Source organism: Diabrotica undecimpunctata, chromosome 10, assembly GCF_040954645.1.
Source record: "Diabrotica undecimpunctata isolate CICGRU chromosome 10, icDiaUnde3, whole genome shotgun sequence".
Classification (NCBI taxonomy): domain Eukaryota; kingdom Metazoa; phylum Arthropoda; class Insecta; order Coleoptera; family Chrysomelidae; genus Diabrotica; species Diabrotica undecimpunctata.
Genome location: NC_092812.1, coordinates 47,241,451 through 47,268,859, shown reverse-complemented (window position 1 = coordinate 47,268,859; position 27,409 = coordinate 47,241,451). Strand labels below are relative to the sequence as shown.

The 27,409-nt window shown below is 33.4% G+C and overlaps 1 protein-coding gene across 1 annotated transcript in view; it reads right to left on the bottom strand.

Annotated features, from left to right (window-relative positions):
• Gel (Gelsolin) overlaps positions 1-26,335 on the bottom strand; it is a 53,869-nt gene extending 27,534 nt beyond the window's left edge. The window contains exons 1-2 of the mRNA XM_072545936.1: positions 26,194-26,335; positions 10,655-10,902 (exon numbers count right to left, since the gene is read on the bottom strand). Coding sequence (XP_072402037.1) covers positions 10,655-10,891 — 237 coding nt within the window. The 5' untranslated portion in view covers positions 10,892-10,902; positions 26,194-26,335. The remainder of the gene's footprint in view (positions 1-10,654; positions 10,903-26,193) is intronic.
• Between the last annotated feature and the right edge of the window lie 1,074 nt (positions 26,336-27,409).

Below are 27,409 nucleotides of genomic sequence, written 5' to 3'. Positions count from 1 at the left end.
GCGGATGAACCTATTAGTGGTCAACGGCATAAGGATGTAGAAGGCAACGGGAAACCACTACATTAAAGATCGTCAGATTTCCCTAGAACAATAACCATGCAAAATACGGTCAATCACATGGCCCCTAGTCCGAGGCGGACCTTTAATGGTCGAGGGGTGCTAAGAATCTCCGCGAGGAGGAGCCACCCGAATGTGGCTCCTCCTGAGTTTCACAACTCTTGCCCAAAAATGTTGAGACCAACAAAAAGATCTTTTCGTTGCGTTTATAGACTATGAGAAAGCTTTCGACAAAGTTAAACATAACATTCTCATGGAATGTCTAAAGAAAAAAGGACTCGGCAAAAATGACATTAACTGTGGTAAATGACAGGCTGTGGTAACATTAGATGGAAATAGCACGGATGCGCAACAGATAAGTAGAGGAGTGAGACAGGGCTGTGTACTTTCACCATTACTATTTAATATATATTCAGAAGAGTTATTTACGCAAGCACTTGAAAACTGTACTGAAGAGATCAAGATAAATGGTGAAAATATAAATAACATCCGTTATGCTGACGATACAGTCATTATCGCTGAAAGTGAGACAGACCTGCAGACGTTACTAAACACAATTTGTGATACTGGGGAACAGTTTGGTTTAACAATAAACATAAAGAAAACAAAAACCATGGTTATCAGTAAGAGGGGCAAAGTCATTACAAGGATCCAGATAAAAAAAATAAAGATATTGAGCAAGTGGACAAAATGAAATACTTAGGAGTCTGGATTACGGAAGATCTGAATCCGAAATCAGAAATTCGCTCAAGAATAGAGCAATCAAGAGCAGCCTTTTTGAAAATGAGGAAATTTCTGAGTAACCAAAGACTCAATCTGCAAATCCGATATCGGACGGTAAAATGTTATATCCACTCTATTCTTCTTTATAGTGTCGAAGCCTGGACTGTTAATGTTGACTTAATGAGAAAACTGGAAGCTTTTGAGATGTGGCTTTTTAGGATAATTTTGAAGATACCATGGACCGATCATATTACGAACGAAATGGTGTTGCACAGAATGGGAAGAGACAGAGAACTTTTGACCACCATTAAAAGGGGAAAGACAGCATATTTGGGGCACATACTTAGCAGTGATAAGTAAGAGTTGTTGCAACTGCTTATGAAGGGTAAAATCGAAGAAAAAAGGGGTCCTGGTAGACGACAAATATCCTTGCTGAAAAACATTCGCGACTGGACCGGGTTAAACACACAGACGCTCTTAAGAAAAGCAGAAGAAAGAGACGAATTTGCAATGGTTATAGCTAACCTTCATTAGTGGACACCGCACTAGAAGAAGAAGAAAGGTTTCGTGTTTCAAATCTGGACGCGAATCTCGAAACAGCCGATGAATAAATAGTAGGGTAAGAGATCCGTGTCATTATAGTCCAAGCTGTAGAGACAAAAATACTTGTAATAATCTCAAAGTGTTTGCAACTCCAAATTGTTGGTTATAATTTTTTTATCGCACTTTTAAGGTGCAAAAATGTTTTTAATTAGTTAGTGTTAGTGTTTTTTTATTGTTTTTATTTTTATGTTATCAAATCAATATCTTATGGTAAAATGACAGACGTATCTCGAAAATTAATTGACCGATCAGATTCTTGGGGAGTCTCATTCTATTCGTAATTACAAAAACTAGAATATAATGCTTTTTACATAAAAAAGAATTTTTACAAAAGTAAACTATTGGATCAAATTTAATGTAGCACAGCTCAAATTAAAGTACTTTCATTCCAGATTGTGTTCATTTTACCCTAATATATTAATTTGATACAATAAAAATAATCAAAACCACCGTTTTTGCACCTTATAAGTGTGATAAAAAAATTATAACCGACAATTTGGAGTTGCACGGAGTTGGAGGTTGCTCCAGAGATTGCCCTTTATAACCCTGTGCGGTTTTCAAAAATGCACTAATTAATACATGATTTTTTTCTCTACAGCTTGGACTAACAGTAAAATAAACTAAAAATGGACTTTGGAAGATAGTTTATAAATCACATCAATATTCACTTATAGAACGTTAATTTAAAATTTAAAAATAAAAGATAGTATCATGAATTTTGGTTCCTGGTTTTTCATTATGATTTACAATGGGATTACTAACTGGGAAATTCAAGAGTTAAATGCAACCTGGACAAAACTTAAGAACATAGAACACGCTGTGAAGAAAGGAACAATTGCAAAAAAACCCAATGAAAAACAGAAAAATAAAAAATAAATCTACTTTGATAAAAATATTTTTAATGATAAATATAGTGTGCAAGCATGCGGCATCGCCGAAAAAGTTCCTCATCTATCTCTTGTCTGTTTCATTGTGGTTTTACACTAAAACTTGACACTATTTTTAAGTATTTTTATTACTCGAGGTATGTATTTTTTATTTTTATTTTCCCCGTAAAAATAGTCTTTGGCAAGAGAGTAAATTAATCTCGGTCGCCATATTGTATGCCAAGAAAAAATAAAAATAATTTTCCACACAGCCTCCGGCTAAGATAGACTACACTGCATTTTTGGATGAAATACCACAATATTTTTACCTTCACCTGCCAGAATATTTTTTCAGACTTACTTTAAGCGTGTGGGTGGTATTTTCCGAAGAAAAACGAAAGTAAAAAATGATTTATAGAGCAGCGACACACAAAATATTTTAAATTAAATTTAATAAGAAACGGTCGACTTTTATTGCTTTTTTATTGAACTCAAAACATATGTATGAAGACCAACAAAATTGATTGTTTTATATTTTATTTTATTTTATAAATATGTATTACTCTTTAAAATCACTTTACCATTCTAATTAGGTTATCATTCTAAGTAACAATATCATCAAATGAAAATTCTACATAGGTGTTTCCACTGTTCTGTTTTTGCTTGAATTTCCTTTCATTATGATTACTAACATCACATCATTAGCATTAATTAAACTCCAAAGAATATTATTTTAAAAGTTGCCTATTTTCTGATCCGGCACTACTAAGATTCAACACTTACTAGTGACGACTGATGCAATAAAATTTATCAACCTATCCTACTCCTGTCTTAATACCAGTTGTTCCTTCATCATACATTTTATCTTCGTATACTCACTTACAACTACTTTCCTATTTAGTGCCCACACTTTTGAGCTCTATCATAACATCTTCTTGGCAATTACATTGGCGAGTTACTCGCGGTCTTCGGCTAATCGAAATAGTTGTTCGGCACTGCATATTCCGATCAAATCGCGAATATTCTTCAGCCATGAGATCTTCTTAGAGTACCGTCTCCCTACGGAGGTTGGCAATCATAATGCCTATTTTGATTTTTGAACTTGCTGCTCTTACCAAATCAATCGATGTACATTGATACAATTACGTAGATTCTTCGTCCAAGAATTCTACCTTCTGCCAACAGATCTTTTTCCTTGAATCTTTCCCTGTATTATGAGTATCAAAATTTCATGTTTTGGTCTCCACATCACGTGGCCCTGGTATTCCAGTTGTCTTGTTTGTATAGTTGTGATTAGTTCTGTTTCCTTACCAACCGTCTCCAGTACTTTCCATGGCATCTGCTTCCTTCGAATTCCTCCGCGGCCCTCGATTTTTCCTTTCATGATAAGCTGAAGTATTCTGTACCGGTCTCCTCTAAGAACATGCCCTAGATATGAGATTTTACTTTCAAATCTTTAACCTCCCATGAGTTGCTTCCTCTTGTTTAGTTTAGAGGACTTCTTGGTGTTCAATAAAAGCTCTAAAAGCAGACTTTGGTACAAATGTCTCTTCTTAATAAAAAAACAAGAAAAGGAATTGTATTAAAAAATCTGTTAGTCAGTTTGTTTCTGTTTCCCCTAACGGTATCTACCAGCATCTACTTCAACTACTTTACCTTTGTTTATTTTTGTACTATTTGAGCAGCTTATTAATTAATTATTTTGGGTACTATTGCTGCTGTTTTTCCATCTATTGCCATTAGTTATCTGTTAAATTTTCTGCACTCTTAATATGCACTCTTAATTTTGTATACAAAAATATCTTTGTATAACGTTGTATTTTTATTGTCAGATAATCCCGTTTTTTTCCTTTTTTTTTCCTGTTATCCAGCCTAACAAGTTGTTTACGTCTAGAAACTGTCTTGGGTAAGGAAAATAGAGTTGGAAAATCTAGACCAATGCGGAAGTTTCGCGATCAATAAACTGCTTAACGTTTTGCAATAGATTAATAGCATTTGGCAAGGTCTAGGGGCAAGGGCTATTACATCTCCATAGTTTTCGAGCTTAAAATAATAAAAGGGTGCAGAAATTTATTTTTTCGATATTTTAAAAATAGATATTCCTAAAAGAAATTAACCTTTTTAGGTAAAGAATATGGATAGGATTATAAATAACCTCACGAAACTGATTAAACGAGATTCATATTAAGAAAAGAGTAGTTTAAGAGTATAAACGTTTCTGTTACAGGTCACAAATAAGACACAAAAATCTTACTAAAATGATTACAGTTTACTAAAGTAATTAGATACGAGGGCCGTTCTAAGACTTACTAACAAAGAAAACGCAATTATTTATTCAATAATGCATAATTTTGAAGCGAATTGATATATCAAAATATATGAAAAATTATGTATAAAGCATAAATCAGCCTTACATACAGGATAGGACGATACGAAAAACAAGAAAAATGTTGCGAAAAATTGACATTTTTGGTCTTATCGTTAATTTTGTATAAAGTATTGGGTCAAATGTAATGTAACATAGCTCAAACTAAAGCTTTTTTATATGTACTTTCATAATATTGTACTAATTTTACCCTAAAATATTGATTTGATACAATAAAAATAAAAATACACAAAAATCACCATTTTTGGACATTAAAAGTGCTATAAAAAAATATAACCAACAGTTTGGAGTTGGAAACACTTGGAGGTTACTCCATTCATTGCTATTCATAACGCTGTGCTGATTTCAAAAATTCACTAATTTGAGCACGTTTTTTCTCTACAGTTTGGGCTACATTGGCACGAGCGATTTGAGAGCATGGTCATCTCACGTAGAGGTGTTGTAAACTGGCCACCAAGATCGTGCGATTTGACGCCGTTATTTATTAAAAAAGAATCGATTAAAGAACTTATACAAACATAAGTGTGACACACGCCAGATTAGTGGAAAAGCAGTATATAAAACAAGGAATATATACAAAATGTGCAAACCATCAGGGCCATAAATCTACTTAGTCATAAAGATATGGGAGGGAGTAATTGATAGACGGGTACGTAGTGAATCCGAAATATCTGATACTCAATTTGGCTTTACGCAAGCAGATCAACAGATGTCAGTTTCATTATAAAGCAGTTAATGGAAAATGCAGGAATAAAGAAACAAACGCTCATATGATATTCATTGATCTTGAGAAAGCATATGACAGAGTTCCTCGAGAGATTCTGTGGTGGGCACTCAATAAGAAAGCAGTCACCGATGCATATGTATAGATTGATGTAAGGACAGGTGTAAGTGAGACGTGATAAATTTCATGTCAAGTAGGATCTTCTTCCATCCTTCCCCGTCGAGTGTCTGCTTCTCCCTCGCCTTACTCCAATCTACCTTAAATCGTCCTGTACATCGACCAGATACCTGAGTTTAGGTCGCCCCTTTCTTCTTCTCTCGACAGGCCTATTTAGCATGGTTATTTTAGAAGGATCACTTTCATCCATCCGCATTACGGCTCACTCATCTTAGGCGGTTTCTTCTGATGGTTTTCATCAGCTTAAGTTTATTCCCGAGTCTTTCATAACTTTTCCTAACGGTAGGTTGAACAGCGTGCATGATAGCGCATTCCTTTATTAATTGTAAATGGTTCTGAAAGATCCCCTTGTACTCTCACCCTACATTCAACTTTCTTCATTGTCATTTTAGGTTCGGTGCTTAGTCCTTAATTAATCTCATTAGTGTTGGATCAGATGACAGTGAAACTACAGGGTAATATTCCTTGGAGCTTAATATATGCTGATGATATAGTGTTAGTAGAAAATAGTGAAAGCGATTTAGAACAAAAACTGGAATATTGAAGACAAGTATTTGCAATGTTAATTTAAAGATGGAGTTACTACAAGTAAAATGATATCTTTGGATCATTTGGATAGTGAACTGACTGTGAACACCAATAGTTTTGAGTACCTAGGATCGGTATTACAGAGAAATGGTGAAGTATATGGAGATACATGAAGTAGAATTAGAATTGGATGGATGGAGTGGAGGGAATCGAGTAGCGTGGTCTTTCATAGAAAAATTCCAATGTAGTTCCAGTAGATGAGGAAGATCATAGAAGACCTGGATGACACGCTTAGGCAGGAAATGTCAGTAGAGGGTATTGACATTGGTATGACACAAGACAGAAATGTAATTAGGAAAGCTGATCTACTCGTATTCACAAATCTGAATGATGTGAATTAATCTTGAATAATTGTTCTTCTATTTTTCCAAAAAATTATCAAAATGGGACTATAAATAACAAAGTTAAGATCAAAAATTGATAACAGATAATCCTTTACAAGATTACTTTATTAGAATCATCTCCATTCTGATTAAAACTTATAACAATTTTTAAATAAAATTAAACAGTTAACATGAATTGATGAATAAAAATCAGTTATCAAAAGAATTTTATCATATATTACCTTCGATAATCAAAAATTGGACATATTATTATGTTGTTGACATAATTTTTAATTTTTCAACAATATATTATCTAATAACAGTTGGCTGTTTTTAATGAAAATACCTAAAGGAAGACAACAATATAATTTATTATGATCGATATAATAAATGTGAAAATTATTGTAGACGGGAATATATTGGCCTGCCAAATGATAAAAAATAGTAACGCAATTTTTTATCCAAACTTGTTTTGTCTTTGGTAAGAAATGATAATAGAAAACTGATAAATACCATCAGATACGCAGATGACACAGTTATATTGAGCGATGACTTAAATGGATTGCAACGTCTTTTGAAGTCCATTCACACGGTGGACGAGAGATGGGACTAAAAATGAATTGTTCTAAAACAAATTACATGGTATTTATTCGCTTACCTTGTCGTAATATACAATTACACATAGATGGATAACCAATACAAAGAATATCCAATTTTACATATCTAGGTTGTTATCTTACCGAACAATTAGAACCAGAGAGAGCAATAAAATGTAGAACTGAGATGGGTCGTGCAATTTTTTTAAAAATAAGTTCACTCGTCTGTAACAATAACTTAAAACTTCAACTTCGGAAACGCATAATTAAATGTTACATGTGGTGAGTTGTCTTACATCGTGTCAATTAAAAGACAGACCTTAAAAGTATCTACTAACCGCTTAGACGCTTTGGAAATGTGGTTGTATAGACCAGTGATTCCCAACCTGGGGGCGATCGCCCCCCGGGGGGCGATTTGAGATATTTAGAGGGGCGATAGAGCGAAGGGGGCGATATGGGGGTCGACAGAGAAAAGGGGGCGATAAGGGGGGCGTTTAGCATCCGGAAAACGAGAAATGGGTAATTGAGAAAAATAAGAAAAGAGAAAAAAAATACAATACTTTCGATCGGATATCAATTTCAATTCGGACATAACCACTTATCCTATCGAACACGAGGCGTCACAATATTAGAATCATTATTAGTCACAATGTTAGAATTCGGACAGAGACGTCGACCCGTGGCAATATAATTATTTATTGAGAATTGCGAGATAGTGTTTTTATCCTTTGCCTTCTCAATAAGGTGTAATTAATTACTCTTTTGTTTTGCTCTCAAAATGTCAGCACCTAAAAAAAAGTGCCGGTAGTACTCAACGGAATATTTAAAATATGGATTCATTGATTTGCCAGGAAATAAGAATCTACCAGCTGTCAAAGAGATAGTTGATACTATGTTGGAACCCAGTCAGGCCAGCCAAGTAACAGATGCAGTTCCTTTCAGCAATAATACTGTCTCCAGAAGGATTGATGAAATGGGAGCGAATGTCGAAGATGTTCTCTGCAACAAATTGAAAAGCAGAGAGTTTACTGTGCAACTTGACGAGAGTACCCTGAGTGACAACAAAGCTTTGCTGCTGTCATATGTCCGATTTATTGACGACAATGGAGAAATGGCCGAGGAAATGCTATTTGTTAGAAGTCTGATTACTGATACAAAAGGATCTTCCATATTTGAGGTCGTTAAGAGATTTTTTGAGGAAAAAGAGATTCCCTTATTAAATATAATCGCCTATGCTACCGACGGTGCAGCAGCAATGACAGGGCGCCATCGGGGATTTATTGCACATCTGAAACAAGCAGTACCTGGAATTTTGTGTGTTCACTGCGTCATTCACAGAGAGCATTTGGTTGCCAAGAATTTGAGTAGGAGGTTGCACAATTCTCTTCGACTTGTCATAGATGCGGTAAATAAAATTAAAGCAAAACCAAATAATGATCGAATATTTCGTACACTTTGTGAACAAAATGATGAGATATTTAATACATTGCTACTACATACGGAAGTTCGCTAGCTTTCTTAAGGCAATTGCTTAAGGCGGTTCTTCAGTCTCATGGATACTGCTATTGAATTTCTTAATACTACTGACCCCACACTAAGTACAGAACTACAAGAGAAGCGAAATGACATCGCTTACTTATCAGATATTTTTCAAAAATTAAAAGAAATGAACCTGCAGGGGAAGAACATAAATATGGCCAAAGCGAATGGAGTAGTCATTCATTGACAAACTATCTATTTTTGAAGAAAATATGCAGAGAAGAGATCTGACCAAATTCCCCAACTTAAAATCTTCTTGTGGTGATTCTGAGGATCTTCAAACATACTGCCTCCACCTTCAAATACTGAAAGAAGATCTGCAGTCCCGATTCCAAGTTTTGACTAGTCTGAAAGTGCCAACTTGGTTTATCAATCCTTTCAGCGTGGAAGTTTCAAACGGTATGTCCTCTTCAAGAAAACTTGATTGATTTAAGACATGATGTTGAAATTGAAAGTTTGTTTCGGGAGTGTGGGTACGAAAGATTTTGGCCGCAGATAAAAAAAGTGTATCCAATCTTGTGGAATGCAATCAAATTATTATTATTGGCATTTCTCACAATATATCTAGTGGAGAAAGGTTTTAGTTCTGTGTGTATATTGAAAAACAGACCAAGAAATAGGCTCGACATAATAGAAAGAGGGGATTTGAGGTTGTTATTAACCAACATTGAGCCAGACATAAAGAAATTATGTGAGGGACACCAGGCCCAAGGAAGCCATTAACAATTCTTTTACACACATATAACCATTTATCATTTTACGAAATGTAAAAATAAATAAATATGGATACTTACCTTTTGTATAGATTCATTATTTGTTTCAATTTAATTGGGTGGGGGGGGGGGGGCGATTGTAGTATTCATAACTGGTGAAATCTGTCTAAGGGGGCGATCAAGGGAAAAAGGTTGGGAACCACTGGTATAGACGAACACTAAAAATACCGTGAACGGCTAAGAAGACAAATGAAGCAGTTCTCAACAGAATAGAAGTTACTCGAAAATAACTTATCTTGGACATATAATGCGAGGAAAACAGTATAACATTCTTCGACCAATTATGATGGGTAGAATCGAAGTACACAGAAGAATTGGCAGAAAACAACCCAACGTCAAGAGGACAATAAGGCACGTTAAGAAGAAGAAGAAATGATATCAATGGACAATTTTAGAAGGTGTATACATCATTAACTTTGTTTTGTCGTATCTTGAACAACACAATATTTATGGTATAACAGTGGTAACTACAGGAAAATAAAGGTAAAAAAATAAGTAACATCAGGGAAAAGAATGAAATATGTTCTGTGGGAATAAGAAAATAGTATATAAACAACAAAGAAAAAAATGGAAGAAATATTATAAATGGTATATAAATTTTTATGACGATGTGGAAAAACTAAGGAAAAACAATATAGGTACACGAAAGGTAGACAAGACAATCTGATTAGAAAGAAAGAAACAATTATGAAAAGAACAATTTAAAACTTCAATGACGGGGCAGTTAGAAATATGGGATAAATATGTGAAAATGATCATATGCCAAAGGATTATTATAGGCGAGAATATGTTTAATGCATAAAAGAAGAACCAAAGGGCAATGTCCAAACTATAAAGTCTAGAAGATACTAAATAACTGTAGCAAGAATTATATTTAAATATATATAATTACAAGCAAAGAATGGATGGAAAAATAATTTAGAATAAAACTAAAAAATGAAAAAGTCCTACATCCACAAGATATGAGCTGTCTAGATAGATGTATGGAAAACTATGTAGTTTTCTATTTAATTTGCCACCTGATTCCAAGCAATTATTTCACTTAACAATATTACTAATGCATTATTTGTAAAATTAAGTACTATCAATTCCAACTAAAAATAAACTTTAAATAAAAATAAATGAGAACAATAAACTAAAAAAGGTTTTAACTTTAATATAATATCAATTTAGTGTAGGAGAAATTTTTAGCTGTAGGTGAAAAGTAAATCTTTGTTAGGTTAAAACCTGACTCATATCAGAACAGGTAATCTAAATGTCGTAAAAACATATCTAACAGGTGATTCCAAACAAACTTACTTCGATTCTCCATATCTCAAGGCCATCGACTTGTCCGGCATTTTCAAAAGAAGGATCCATCACTTTTACACCGGTCTTCTGATTGTTTCTGTTTACAAAGCCGGTACGCTGAGGTAACTGCGAAAAGTGCTCTCGTCTGTTTGTAGTCACACAGCTACTATCTTTCAGATAAACTAAAATCGCGAGACACACCAAAGTGCCGCGAGTAAACGCTCGGTTTCCCCACATTTTGGACATGCGCTAGCTATCTGTAACAACAATAAAATTATTATACTTGCTATGTAATAATTATTATAGTTACGGATGGGTAACTTGAAGTATAATTAAAGAAACAGAAGTTTTTCTTTCTAAAATCATTCCTTTAATCCAGTCAACTGTGAAAAATAATATCAGTATGCAATAAAAACTATATTTCTAAAAAAAAAATAATAATAAAAACAAAGTAGTTTTAAGATTAATTCAGAAAAAAATTATATAGGTACATATAAAAATTACTAAAGAGCAAAGACGAGAATATGTTAGATACATATTTATAATGGTAACAAAATGCAGTGCTAGGATTATAGGGGCGCTTAGCCATAAGTATGGTATAAAGCCCAAAAAAAGTCTAAGCAAATACGCAGAAAAAAATAAGGGATACTAATCAGAATTTAGCACTAATACTGCCTTGAAACAATAAAGGAGAAAATTTAAAGATATAAAAAGCAGGGAGATTATCCAATTACCTTAAAAATGGAATAGTATGGAAAGCAAAATAAAGTTTATTACTCTCAAATGTATTTAAAATACGTCACTTTTTGCTGATAGATTAAAAAAAAGAAAAAATTGGCCATTTTGGACCTTAATTTGATAATAAATATTTTAGGTCCAAAAAATCTACTACTGGAAACATATAGATTTTTGTTATAGAAGTCCTTACAACTTAAAACAACTGTCGTTTACCTGGCCGGTTCAGTGTTATAAACAGGGTACTTTTTTTTGTAGTAACGAGTTGGCAACAAAAAAAGAAAATATTTTGACAGCTGACAGTTTAGGGTAGTAATAAGAACCATACTATAATTATAGCAGCCGTACTATAATTACACTACTTTTTACTATGTACTACACAATAATCCTTAAACCTACTATAATTTCATAAACCATATTTTTAGACCGAAAAAACTAAACTTTCATTTAATGAAAACTAAGTGATACAATACATACATCAAAATAATATAGAGGACAAAAGCAAAATGAGAGTATGCCGAAGGATTTCAAATAATTTATTTCAAATATTTTTAATAAAAAGGTATAAACAAGTGTGCCGAATATAAATTAACATCCATTTACACAGCCCAGTTAACCGCTATTCTCAATGCAATAAATTTTGTGGTAGAAATTAGTATCAAAAACCCTGTCATTATTACGGATTCCCTAAGTTCTGTAATTGCCCTAAATAACTTATATCCTAGCCATCCAAGTCTACTACTTATTAAATCAGCATTAAGCCAACTGCAAACTATGAACATAAATGTCAACTTTGTATGGATTCCTTCCCATATCGGAATTGCTGGTAATGAAGAAGTAGATTCCTTGGCAAAACTAGCAATCTCGAGTCCGGAAGCTGTAGAAATCAGAAGCATTCCACATCTAGATATAAAACCTATAATCAAGAACTTAATAATCAATGATTGGCAAACCAAGTGGAATCAGTCAACATCCAAACTACGAGAAGTAAAATATTCTATATTACCTTGGAAATCAACCCAAATATATACTGTGCTATGATATTGTGCTCAGTGTTCGCCATATTTTACTGGAGTGTCCTTTATATTGCATGGAGTGACTTCGATATAAATTACAAGATACCTTACAGGCAATATTAAGGGAACTGATGAAACGATGAAAAATTTGACATCATAGTTATATTTCATAAATGTACTAAATAAATTGTAAAACTTTAAATTGTACGACGCCAATGACCCTATGAGGTTAAGGCATACATAAATAAAAAAAAATTAAAAGAGAACTCCATAAATAAAAATATGGTAACAAAAAAAAATAAAAAACTAATTTGTTGCCCCTCAACTCCCAACAAAGTAGTCTTTAGTTTAAGTTAGTACAGTGTATGACCTCCACGGTTGTTGATTACTGTCCTACATCTGTAAGGCAAACTCATGATCAGATGGCCAATGTCTTGCTGCGATATTCTGTTCCACTCCACTGAAAGGCCCTCATGCAGTTAACTCTCTTGTATTGAATGCAATATTTTGATGTAAAATGTGTCTGCCCAATATGTCCCATACATGCTCGATTGGGTTTAAATCTGGCGATTTTGCAGGCCATGGTAGAACCTCAATTTCATTATCTTCGATGAATGTTCGCAAGACCCTGGCAGTATGTGGACCCGCATTGTCGTGTATTAATTGAAATTGGGGACCAGCTTGTTGTGCAAAGGTACGACAATAGATTGGAGAATAATATCGCGGTAGTCTGTTGCATTTAAAAAACGTTCCAGACAAACAAGATTGGTTCTTCCACCAAGAGTCATGCCACCCCATACCATTATACTGCCGCCTTGCTGTCTATGAACCTCCTGCACATTGGCCAATCGTTCAGCATTGCCAGATCATCTCCAAATTCTGGTCCGTCTTGTATTCGGAAATCGTTCTCGATTTCCGAAGTAAAAATTGAAACGTCAATAAACGTACTTTAACCTTTAATTGTGGCTTATTCCCATTTAAATAGTAATTACTGTAAATTTTGGTACATCCTTTTTTGATCTATTGTTGTGTTTTTTCAAAACTCTATTATGAAGAAAATTATGAATTTTATGTATATTATATCATGTATCTATATATAAAAATATTTTTACTGTCTGTGATTTTTTGGGCAATATAATAATTAAATATAGAAAATGAAAAAAACTCCTTAAGCAATAACATATTGTTTCCCTTGGCAAACAGTGAAAACCCCAATATTCTATTAATCTTGAAAACGAATTCATGAACTGACGTATTTATTTTTGGTATTTGGTTCCGATGAAGCAATACAGCTGTACTCTATTATTTATTTCTAATTTTGAGCGAACGGCCCTCAAATAGGTGTATGTAAATGAAAATAAAATGTTTATCAATGTGTTTTTTGTCACGAACTTGATACGTTAGAGACATCTAACAATAAAACACTAACTTTAAGACAGATCTAAATTAGAATTTAAATCACAACTTCAAAGTTAGAAGTGGATCAAGAAGGCATTATACGTAGCAACAAGAACCTTCTTATTTTAATGTAAATGGTTTTTTATATAAAAACTCTGCATTAAAATCCTTTTAAAAAATTATTATTTTTTGTAATTTATAAATAAGAAACAAAATATGTAGAAAAACACGAACAACATAAAATTAAAGAAGATCACGGAACTTTTAACACATAGAGTGTCAATCACGCCCCAGGGCCCACATTGTTTTTTCGTAAATGCTGTTTTTTATAACGTCTATGAATACGTATAGGCAACTTCTGTTGGAAAAAATATGTCTCCTTATATTGGAAAAAATGTATGTCATCAAACCAACAATTTTAGGTGGGGTCCTGTGACTAGTGAGCATTTACGAAATTTTATATTTACTGCTAATTCTGGCATTGCAATGTCTTTGTATGCCAACTATATGCTTTTTGTGCATATTGAATGAATCGGGTTTGTGTTGCAGTAGCTGCATTTCCTCACATTGTTCTCTTAGCCGTGTATCATTAGCTATTCTAATTGTTTTTTTAATCTCTTTGTCTATCCTTTTGTATAATGTTGTATCCTGATCTTTGAACTTTCGCCTCTCCTCCATCTTATCTAAAATCACATTTTTCATCCACGATTTTTTCTTCTGTTTTGGTTTGAGGAATTTCTCTCGTTTATCTTGTGAAACTCTATGCAACTTTTCAAGGTCCTGGTCCGTTACATCCGTTTGAATAACGGTATTTTAGTTGTTCTGTAAATACTTTTTTACACTCTGTTCTGTATGTTGGTCTTTAAGTGGCCTAATGTCGTATTTTGGGTTAACACTACATCAAATCTTCTTTAGCCTGAGCCTAATTTTTCCAATCAGAGGGTTATGCTCTGACTTAATATCAGCTCTAGGTATGTTTTGACTTATGTTATGCTATTGTGTAATCTGTTATTAATCACAATGTAATCCATTGAAGAATCTTGAAATGATTTTTATGTGTATAATTTTCTGCATGGGAGTTTGAAGTAAGTGTTAGTAATCAAAAACCATTCTTGTGCTAGATATTCACCCAATCGGTTTCCTTGCTCATTTCTTTCTCAAAGCCCAAACCGTCCTATGAATTCTCTCGATTGTCGCCTACCAATCTTGGTATCTGGATCCCCCATAATCCAAGTTAAATCCTTTTTAGGAAGGCCTTTTAAGTTGTTGGATAATTCATTATAGAATGCTTCGCTTATGTCGTCTGGATAATGTTAGTTATAATTGGGTAGGTATTAAGTTGAAGGATGAGCATTCTTTCAGAGCGGTACAAAGTCTGGCAGTTTCTTGTTTTAAGATTATACCTACTCCATTTTGATGTCTTCGATTAGGGTAATCTAAATAAGATATGTGCTGATCACTAATTTCACATTGCCCAGAGTTCGCCAATCTCATTTCGCTTATCCTCATTATGTCTATTGATAATCTATCCATCTCCTCGATTGCATTATGATTATGAGTCTTACCTGTCTCGTATAATGTTTTAACATTCCATGTGCAAATTTTGAGGTTTTACTTTATACAAGATTGGCAAGGATTTCATCTGTTCATCTGTACATAGGTATATATTTTAGCCCAGTTTGTTCAAAGTTCCAAACAATTTGAACTTTAAAAAATATTTTCTATAATACATTAATAATATTATTAATCTATTTCAGTTTTTGCTTTGAATATTTTATAAAATTCGTATTTATCTTAATTCTTATCATTTTTACAGGAAAATGACATTGACATCTGTTTATCTTGTTTTTGTGATTAAAATATACGATTTCGGCTAAAATACGCTTATCTCTGATAATTCATATCTAATCGTATTGATTTTCATTTTTTCTTATTTACTTAGAATATTATAATGTTTCTAAAAAAAGGTTTTTAAAAATTGTTTCGATGTTTTACTTAAAAGCTTTTGTGTAACTTAATTATCAGTAAAACAAAAAGCTCCGAGTCCATATAAAACAGATTAAATATAATATATATATATATATATATATATATATATATATATATATATACAGCAAAAATATAAACACAGTAAATATAAACATTAAAAGAAAATACTTAATCTTTTTTGTTGTTTTGTCTATTATTGTACCAACTTGGAGGTTACGCTGATAAGAAAGGCTATAAAAAATTTAATAAAACTTCAATATGCGTTTTTTGTCCATAACATAACTTGATTTTCGGGTATATGTGGATTTTTATTTAGTTTTGCAATTGCCAATAATCGAGAGACATCATTTAAATCTCAAAACGCAGTGGCGTGCTATCGGGATGCTTCAAGCTGGCAGAAGTCAAAGAGCCGCTACTGAGGTCATCTACACGAACAGAAGTGTCATTAATCGTTTGTGGTTAACGTGTCAAGAAATTGGTGATGTCATATAGGCCGTAAAAGGATAACCAACCAGATTGAAGACCGTTTTATTAGGTAGCAGGTTTTGCGAGATCGCACTGTAATTGCATCACAATTACAAATGAGGCTGCAAGAGATCCATAAGGTGTTTTTAAGTGGCCAATCCATTAGAAATATACTGTATGAAGTACTTAGGGTTAAATGCTCGAAGACCTGTGAGAGTGCCTGTGTTATCCAGAGGAAATCGCGCTCATCGACTTCAATGGGAACAAGAACACGTGACGTGAGTGGGTATTTACTTTGTTCACAAATTAGTCCCGATTTGAATTTGCACCAGATACAAGACAGACAAGAATTTGGAGGCGATCTGGCAATGCTGAACGATTGGCTATCGTACAGAAGGTTCATAGACAAGAAGGCAGCAGTATTTTTTAAACAATGGTATAATAGTATGGGGTGGTATCACTTTTAGTGGAAGAACCAATCTCGTTTATCTGGAACGGTTTCTAAATGCAACAGACTACCGCGATATTATTCTTGAACCTATTTTGGTACTCTTTACACAACAAGCTGGTCCTCAATTTCAATTAATGCATGACAGTGTGTGTCTTCAAACTTCCTAAACGTAGACTATATACATGGAGGTCACCAGCTGACAATAACAACAAAATAGTCAGAAATCAAATAGATTATATTATCGTCAACAGAAGATATAGAAATTCTATAATATCATCTAAAACTTATCCAGGAGCGGACATATCCTCCGATCACAACCCGGTTGTTTTGTCGATGAGAGTGAAACTAAAGAAGGTCAACAGCCCTAGCACCAAGAAAATCATGGATACAAGACGTCTAAAACAAGACAACACATATGCGGAAACGAAATTTAAAATAAACGAGAACTTAAGGAAAGTCAAAGAAGATAATGCGGAAACTCTAACTATTGACCAAAAATGGGGAAAAATTCAACATGCCCTTGTGTCAGTTGGAAAAGAAACCCTCAAACCACTTGGAGAAAAAACAAAACCTTGGATGACAGTAGAACTTCTTAAACTTATGGAAGAACGAAGAAAACATAAAGCAAAAGACCTGAATAAATACAAAGACATTCAGAGAAACATCAGAAAGAAAATTCGAGAGGCAAAAGAGAGGTGGCTTTCCGACAGATGCAAGGAAATAGAAGATCTGGATAAAAGGTATGATAGCTTTAATTTACACAAAAAAATCAAAGAAATGACAGGTTCTGGAAAATGTACAACAATGAATATCCTTAAAAATGATAAAGGGGATATTATTACTGATATGAAGGAGAGATTATGTCACTGGACCAATTACATCCAACAACTATTTAATGATGAAAGAGAAGAACTGTCATTAGAAATCACCGAGGATACCGGACCACCAATATTAAGAGAAGAAGTCATCTATGCCATCAAAAACACAAAAGAGGGTAAAGCTACTGGACCAGATGATGTGCCAATCGAATTATTAAAACTCATCGATGAAGATGTTATTGATGTAATGGTTGAACTCTTTAATCTAATATATCAGACTGCCACAATCCCCAGACAATAGCTGCAATCGACATTTGTAGCAATTCCCAAAAAGCCAAGTGCAACAACTTGCTCAGATCACAGAACAATAGCTTTAATGAGTCACACACTTAAAACATTTTTGAAAATAACTCACAGCAGAATTGTTAAAACTCTTGAATATGAAATTAGTGACACACAATTTGGCTTTAGAAATGGTATGAGTACAAGAGATGCTTTGTTCGGCTTGAATGTGCTGGCTCAGAGATGCATGGACATGAATCAGGACATGTACTTATGTTTTGTAGACTTTGAAAAGGCATCTGATAAGGTTCAACATAAAAAGCTTGTAGATATATTAAAAAGCAAAAATATCGACAGTCGTGATATGAAAATTATATCTAATTTATATTGGAATCAAACTGCCAAGGTAAGAGTTAACAACCAGTACACCCAAAATATCAAAATACAGAGAGGAGTCCGCCAGGGTTGCGTGCTATCCCCACTACTTTTCAATGTCTACAGTGAAGCGTTATTTCAAAAAGCGCTCTCAGACTCAATAGAAGGTATATCTATTAATGGAGAAGTTTTGAATAACTTACGTTTTGCAGACAATACAGTAATAATGATGGATAACAACAATGATTTACAGAACGTAATGCAACGCCTTAATGAACGCTGTCATGAGTACGAACTGAAGATAAATTTAAAGAAAACTAAATGCATGATCATGACTAAATCTGCATATGCAAATGTCCAACTGACTATTGAAGATACTGCAAATAAGAATGTTAATAACTATAAATACTTAGGAACATGGATAACATCAGATGTAGACCAAACCAAAGAAATTAGGACACGCATTGAAATAGCACGTGCATCATTCATTAAACTTAAAAAGTTTCTTAGTTGTCGGGATATAAGGTTAGAACTAAGCCTGAGAATGCTTCGATGTTACGTATTCTCTACTCTTCTTTATGTCTTGGAAGCGTGGACACTAAAACAAGTCCATCTGCATAAGTTGGCCGCCTTTGAATTTTGGTGTTACAGAAGAATCCTACGGATATCATGAATTCAAAGAATGTCAAACGTGGAAGTAACTAAAAGGATAGGAAATGAGGGGGAAATAATATTAACTATCAAAAGACGAAAACTTGAGTACTTAGGACATGTGATGAGAGGGCAAAAATACGCATTATTACAACTTATTATGTAAGGCAAAATCCGAGGAAAGCGACATGTGGGAAGACGAAGAATATCCTGGCTTAAGAACTTAAGGGAATGGTTTGAATGCAGTAGTTGAGAACTTTTTAGAGCGGCAGTCAATAGAGTCCCATAGCCATGATGATTTCCAACCTTCGATAGAAGATGGAACTTAAAGAAGAAGAAAGTGTGTGTCTGCATGCTACCAGGGCCGTGAGAATATTCCTCGAAGATAATGAAATGAAGTTTTACCATGGCCTTCACAATCGCCAGATTTAAACCCAATTGAGCATGTATGGGACATATTGGATAGACGCATTTTACAACAAAATATTGACCATCTGATCATGATTTTGTCTTACAGAATATAGGACAGTAATGAACAACTATTAAGGTCATACACCATACTAACTGATTCTAAAGACTATTTTTGTTGGGAGTTGAGGGGCAACAAGTTAGTTGTTTATTTTTGTTTTGTTGCCATTTTTTAACTTATGGAGTTCTTTTTTCTAATTTTTTTAAAGAGCTATTGCGATAATTCTAAGAAAAAATGTTTATTTTATATTCGGGACACTTGTTGATAACTATTTATTAAAAATATTTAAAATAAATTATTTGACATCCTTCTATAATCTCGCATTTTGTTTTTGTCCCCTAGATTATTTTGATGTGTATTAATTACTTATTTCTACATTTAGATTAAAATAGAGAAATATATAATAATAGAGATTTTTTGTATGTGTTAAAAGTGATATGGACTTATAGACTTATATGAGTGAATTGGTGAATTTAGTATAGTTATTACATTTAAAATATGAATACTAAACAATTTTGTTTCGTTACCAAAAATCATGTGAAAACCACTTTGTTTCTCCAAGGTTTGATTAAACAAAACATAAGCGATTAATGGTTTTGTTATTGTTCTATTGTGCCTCGTATCGATTTTAAAAACTCAGAAATTTTATAGAAAGCTAATTATTAAGGTCCATTGTTAGTTTGATTATCGGATACAGAATTGGGAAAATTGAAAGTCAATTGTGAAAACTCGGAAGTTTAGATGGATTTTGAAGGACTAAAATATCATTGGTTGGAGAATGTTTTAGACGGTCTAAAAGTAATTTGTGATTAAGAGTTTAAAAAGTGGTAACAGTTTCTGAACTAGGAATGCTGATTGGGAGAATTTTGCAGTATTTGTAAATACAAATAAATTTATCATTCATTGGGAAAACCATAGCCAAGGATATTCTGACAGGCAAAAAGAGATAGGAAGAATTGTTAGGACATTTGATTCCATGTAAGAAGTACAAAGGAAGGAGTTTTAACTAGAGATTTTGACAAAAGAACATCAGGGACATTTTAAAATTGAAATAATTGAAAGTTAACGGTTTATTGAGAACAATATTGCACAGTATTGCAAAGTATTTTGTAATAATTTTCTTTGTTAAATTAAGAAAAAGTAGTATTCTGTCTTAAAATCTAGTTTAACTTGGGCTGAGCAGTTCAAATTGTCAGAATAGTATAACATTTATATGTCTCATTGAGCTGTTTATACGTGTAGTTGCAGTTGAAGCTTTCACGTGGATCAAAAACGCTGCAGAAAACTAAATATATGTCGCCTATATCAAGATGCATAACTTAAAGGTGCAACACGAAACTATAGAAACGGTGGAAGAATTCTGCTACTTAGGCTCACTGGTAGACTGCAAAAACAACACATCCAAAGAAATAAAAAAAATAATTTGACCACGCATATTATTTTGGCCTAGGCTCTCAACTCAAGAGCTCAAGAGCGAGAAATAATATGTCAAGAGCAACAAAAGAAAAACTTTATAAAACAATAATACGCCCAATGCTCATTAACGGATCGGAAACATGAGCAACGACGACTCGAGAGAAAGAGTTATTACGAATCTTTGAAGAAAGGTATTGGGACCATATATGGCGGGTTAACGAACAGGGTCTCTGGAGAAGGCGATAACATTTTGAACTTTATAGACTTTTTGGTAATGCAGAGATCGTAAAAACCATCAAAATAAACCTCCTAAAAAGGGTGAGCCACGTTAGCTGATGGATAAAAGTGATCCTGCTAAAACTACCATGCTAAATAGGATGGTCGGAAGAAGCAGAAGGGGACGACCTAAACGAGCTAAGGGAGATTGGAGTAAGGGGATGGAGAAGACAGACACTCGACAAAGAGTGAAATAAAACTAGTCTACCTAATCCATAAAAAGGAGGAATCTCTGTTGTGGATATAAATTATTTATCATATACTTAACCATAAACTACAACCACTCACAGCATCGGAAAATATCAGGCAGGGTCTAGTCAAGGAATATAAATCATCGACCAACTATTCACGGTTAAGTAATTTTTAAGCAAAACCTGGGAACATGACATAGATGTCTATAATATTTTCGTCGACTTTAAACAAGCATATGACTCAATAAACAGGGCACATTTATACAAAATATTAAGTGAATTTAAAATACAGTACAAACTAGTTAGGCCCATCCGAATGACGATGAATGAGGTTTAATTTAGCACTGGAGTAAATAGAAAAATGTCAGAAGGTAGAAACAACACACTTATCAATAAATCAGTCCAACCGGCAGCATATGCAGATGACATAAATATCATGAACAGAACCAAAGCGACAGACGAGAATTCGTATACGGAACTTAAATTACATGCTAAACAAATATCTGACAATAAACACAAAAAAAACTAAAATCATATTACAAAACCGATCGGAGAGAGCAACACGACCCTAACTGACAGTTGACAACAAAAAGTAGATAGCTTTATCTATTTAGGAGTCAACACCACAAAGGACAATATTTACGATGAAGAGCTTAGCAGAAGAATCATCCTAGTCAATACGGCATACTTTGCTATGAACAAGATATTTAAATCACGAGATGTACATCAAAGAACTAAGATACGAATCTACAAGACCATAATCCGACCGATAGATCGAAGAAGCAGTGGAAGAAGCTTTAGGGAAACGTAATTTACGATAATTAAGCGTTACCGGTGGGGCACAGATATCGGAGAAGAGAAAACGAAGACGAACAAACAAAAATTCAATGTAAAAATCTACATAGAAGGTAAAGCAAAAGATCGTTAAAAACAAAAATAACACCTGGAAAAAAAAGTTCGATTACATAGATAACCATATACGAACCATAAAAGCTATCAAGACACAAAACATTGTAACGTTTGTCGGATTTATTGGTAGAGAGGAGAAATTAATTTCTACCCACAAGCAAACTGGTGAAAATCGCACGAAGGATCAATATGTCTGTAATCAGTAGAATAATCAGAAAAAATAGTTAAAGGCATGATATTGAAAAAAATCTTCAGGCCAGGGAGAATATATTCAGTGCTGATTAAATATGGATTCTAAGTGACAGAATATTTTTATATGTTTCATCAACTACCGACGTGTCTTAGATTATGTCAAACATGATCTACTGATACAGATATTGCTAGAAAGCTCTACAGATGAATAAAAAATACAACTAATTTCAAATCTATACTGAAACCAGATGGTGGAGGTGGATATTAATAACGATCTACTGACTGAACAATCTAACTCCGCTGGAATGACTGTTGGGTGGATCAAGTAGCTTAACAGTCATTCTTGCCGGTCTTAAGTCCGAAAAGGAGGAGGGTTAAGCGGAAGGCCAAATAATCAAAGATGGCTTCTATGAATAACTCAAAGAACGCTGGAGATAATTCCCAAACAAGACATGAAAATAATATGTGAAGACTTCAACGCAAAAATTGGAAAAGAACCTAATCTAAAACCGACAATAGGGGACTCCGGGGAGTAGATGGAGACGCAGACCATTACCTAGTGAGATCAAAAATCAGGTTGAATATATCATCACAGAAACTTAAAACGAACGAACCATTGGGAAGTAAAAGATTAAGAAAATGCAAAATGAAGAAATCCGAGAAAATTAAGTACAGAAAGTGAAACAATCTAAATATAGTAGACCAAAGCAATGATGTCGAAAGGTTGTGGCAAAAAATGGAAAAATCAATTACAAATAAAGCAGAACAAATAATAGGAAAAATCGGGACAAGGACAAGGAATGTTTTGATATAGAATACCAAGAAAAACTACAAGACAGGCAGAAACTGCGAAACATTATGTTTCAACAAGAAACAACAGAAAGTAAAGAAACCTGTACACCATCACGACGAGAAACAATAAAACTAATTAGAGAGAAAAAAAGAAATATGAACAACAACAATATGAAGAAATGGAAAGGAATAAACAACAGTCAACTAGTCGAGCAGTTTACAAATCGGTGTCAAATGAAAAAAAGGTTTAAGACCTAACTGCGTGTCTGTACTCAGGAAAAATAATGAAGAACTTATAATCAACGAAGAGGAGCTGCTCCAAACACGACATGAATTTATTCAAAAATTTACTAAACAAACATCAAGAGAAAGAACAAGGTAAGTGTATTTTATTTTATAAACGTATAATAATAATTATAAAAAATATTAAAATATATTTATTTCTTTTATTTAATTTTACAGCTTTTTCTTTCAACAAAATAATGAAGATACGTAGCTAATAAATATAAATAATATTTTTGTAGTTCACCCTTCCACTTTTCCGTGGCGGTATTTTACGAGTACTATCATTTAACGGGTTATAACTTTTAACTTCTGCTAGGTATATACCATCCATAAAATGTTAATAAATAATTGAAATATGATTTTTAGAAAAAAAATGCTATCTTGTTTCCTCTTAATCATAGAAGGTTGTGTTTTATTTTGGAAAGTGTGCTTTTTCACCAGCTTTTCACTGAGCTTACTAACAAGTGTGTGACAGAAAAAATGTCAAAGTTATTATAATTATTTATAGCCCAAAAAGGCAGTCCTTTTTAAACCAGTTTCTTAATAACAAATTTAATAAAATGTTAGACTTTAGACTATAGACTTTAAAAATGTACCCTTATAGAATCGATTTCGAGTTACAGAATACCGCTAGAGTGAGTGTCTGCGCAAGAACAGTTGTTTAAATATCGCTCACCGGGATAAAGAAATTGAATACTTTATAAACTATTCGGTCGATCTATTTGAAATTTAGCACACATTAATAACCTATTAACTGCCACAATTTTAAGTAGTTATATTACATGTACATGCCATTATGCAAAAAACAAAGTTATTAACATTTATAAATTACTGCAAAATTAAGGGTGTTTTGCAACTATCTTCTCGAAGTATTGATATATTATTTTAATTTATTAATTCGTAAATTAAAGAACATTTTAAGATCTACAATTTTTATCAGAACCATTTTTCTCTAAATTGCATAAGAAACGTTTTATATGCAAAAAAATGACTTTTCACTATTTACGATTGTTTAAAACAAAAACAAAACAAAATCTGCTGTACGTCTTAACGGATGTTTCATCAGCTTCCCCTATGTACCTTTCAGAACATTCAAATATCTGTTTAAGATTTTACGTGAAATTAATGATTTTTTTTTTTTAGATAGACTGGTGTATACGCGGATGATATTGACATTGTTAGAAACACCGACACCACCACTTTAAACTTTCAACAAATTAGAGATAGAGGCAAAAAACAGTCTAAGTGTCAATGAAGGGATAACCAAATGTATTTGCATTGACAGACAAAAAACGAGATAGAATAGGGCAAAATGTTACAATAGTCCCATATAACTTTGATAGAGTGGAGTATTTTAAATATCTCGGAGCGACTATCACCGCAGATAACTATATCACGGAAGAGATAAAAGGGAGAATTTAGGCAGCAAATAGATGTATATATAGCCTTCAGAACACTATTATTACTATACTATACTATCACTATATTATTAACACTATATTAATATATTCAAGATGCTAACACCAGCATCAAAAATTAAGACGTGGACGCTGGCAAAAGCAATGGAAATAAAACTCAGAAAACTCAGATGTTTTGAGAGAAAAATCCTCAGTAGGATCTTCGGATCCCGTCACGACCCGAATAATAACCAGTACCAAACAAATGCCGAAGTCAAGCAGATATATAAGGCTAGCGACGTCGTCCAAGAAATTAAATCTCAACGTCTAAGATCATCTAACCATGTCCATAGGCTTCCTAATAACCGCCTTGCCAAGTTAATCTGGGAGGAAGGCCTTTAGAACATCCACAAATGCGGTGGAGAGATAACATATGGTCATATTTAAGAACAATGGGGTTACCCACTGACTTAACTATCACGGACGATCATTTGAGATGAAAGTACGTTGTGCAGTAAACCAAGATCCACCCCGGGTTGTATGTGTACGAGAAAAGGAAGTAGAAGAAGAAGACTAAATAATTTAGTGGCTTCAAACGAGTTTGCCAGGGAGGTATCTTTTGGGTACTGTAAAACAAAAAAAAGTGTCATACCAAAGCTCATACTCAAGCTTGAGTAAAATAGGAGGAGGGAACCTGGGAGAACACAACATTAATGAATAAGCAATACCCGAGACTGGTATGGTATTTCAAATGCATGTACGTATTTCGACAGGAAGAAAATAACATCTTCATTGTAGTGATGAAGAACATACTTTAATATACTGGAAGTACACGGAACTAGAAGAAAACCTATAGAAAACCAAAGGCGACAGTCTTAAAAACTTAGAAGAGGGTGAATAAGAACGACTGGAAAGTCAAATGTTAAAAGCTGTATACGAAGAAGTAAACTCGGTTTAATGATAAAGGACAACAAATAATGAGGCAGAAGCAATATATAATAAATAAAAAATAACAACATATATAAAAGCACAGAGAGATAGAAAGAAACAAAACAGTTGAAGCAGGTGGAAATACAAAAAAAATATAATAACAAAATAAGGTGTTGAAGTACGATTAATTGACCTATGTCACTTTTCTAATCTAACATATCGTTAAAAAGAGGTAAGCAGAATATATAGAAAAATAAAAAGTAGTCGAAAAAACTTGAGTTGATAAATCATATACTTACCGACAAACCGTGTATATCACTAATATACTTCAATCAAATCTAAAAATGTTTTACAAAATTCAAGGTCTTTTTTTAAAACCATCAGGTTTTACAATAATAACAGTTGCAAAAATAATATTTTGGAAAAGACTTCTTTCTAGAATATGTTACGTTTGGATCTTTATTAAGAGTTTTTCTTCAAGTAGCATTATAAAACTAAAAGAATTACTTACTGAATTTGAGAGCTTTGAAAAACACCTTTTAATGTAATTGTCCACTTATTACTGACTTGAAATCAACATATAAACCTAGTCTTATAACAGTGACCTCTATAACAGGAGGTCATCACAGTGTATATGATATCACTTGTCTTGAGAAAAATTAGATTAATCAGAAAATCGTGTTTTGAATAGATAATTTTTACTAATATTGTTTTTTGCTGTGAATAATAAATACTAAATGCGGCCAATTTTTCTTGGAATCGCTCTGGATGTATTAACTAGAATTTTGAAAATCTTGGATATACCGATTTTTTTTTGTTTATGTTATGATTTCCAAATATTAACAGTTTTTAGAAATTTGTATTTTCGGGATCAGAATGGATTAAAAAGAAAAACAATTTTTATTTTGCTGACATAATTTTATTGTTTACACGTTAAGCGCCATAATTAAATTGTAAATCACATACTATGGTAAATAACCCAGAAATTAAAGAAATAATGATCAAAGAATGGTAAGACAATTACTGAAATCAAATTAGCACAGTATGTATATATCCAGAATAAAGTACGTACCTCCTAGTGGCGGGATACGGGCAGCAATACATTGGCTTATAGGGCAATCCTTACAGTGGGGATCCTTGCCATTACAGAAAAATGCAAGCGGGTGTAGGGTAATAACATCATCACCTATGCCATCAAAAACACAAAAGAGAGCAAAGCTACTGGAACAGATGATGTGCCCATTGAATTATTAATACTCATTGATGGAGATGTTATTGATGTAATGGCTGAACTCTTTAATCTAATATATCAGACTGCCACAATCACCAGACAAAGGCTTTTCTTTTTCGTCTTTATAGAGGGGGGTCTGGAATCTTCAAAAGACATCTCAATCCAATCCAATCGAGTTTTAACAATCCAATTGATTGTCAGTGAAATGTATTTGATGAAGAAGTATTGAACCCACAAGGAAAATGCAATTCCACACAGCTGCCACGTACGCTGATGACACGGCTGTCCTTGCGGCTCATATAAGCCCACAAAACTTGAAATAAATCTGAACAAAAATCAAAAATGGTCTAAAACATGGAAAATCAAAGCAAATGAAGCAAAATTGTGCCATGTGACCATTTGGATAGCAGAATGACTCGGCGGAAACACATCTTTACTAAAAGGAAACAACTTGGGCTCAACCTACATAAACTCTACGGGATGAATGGTAGAAAAT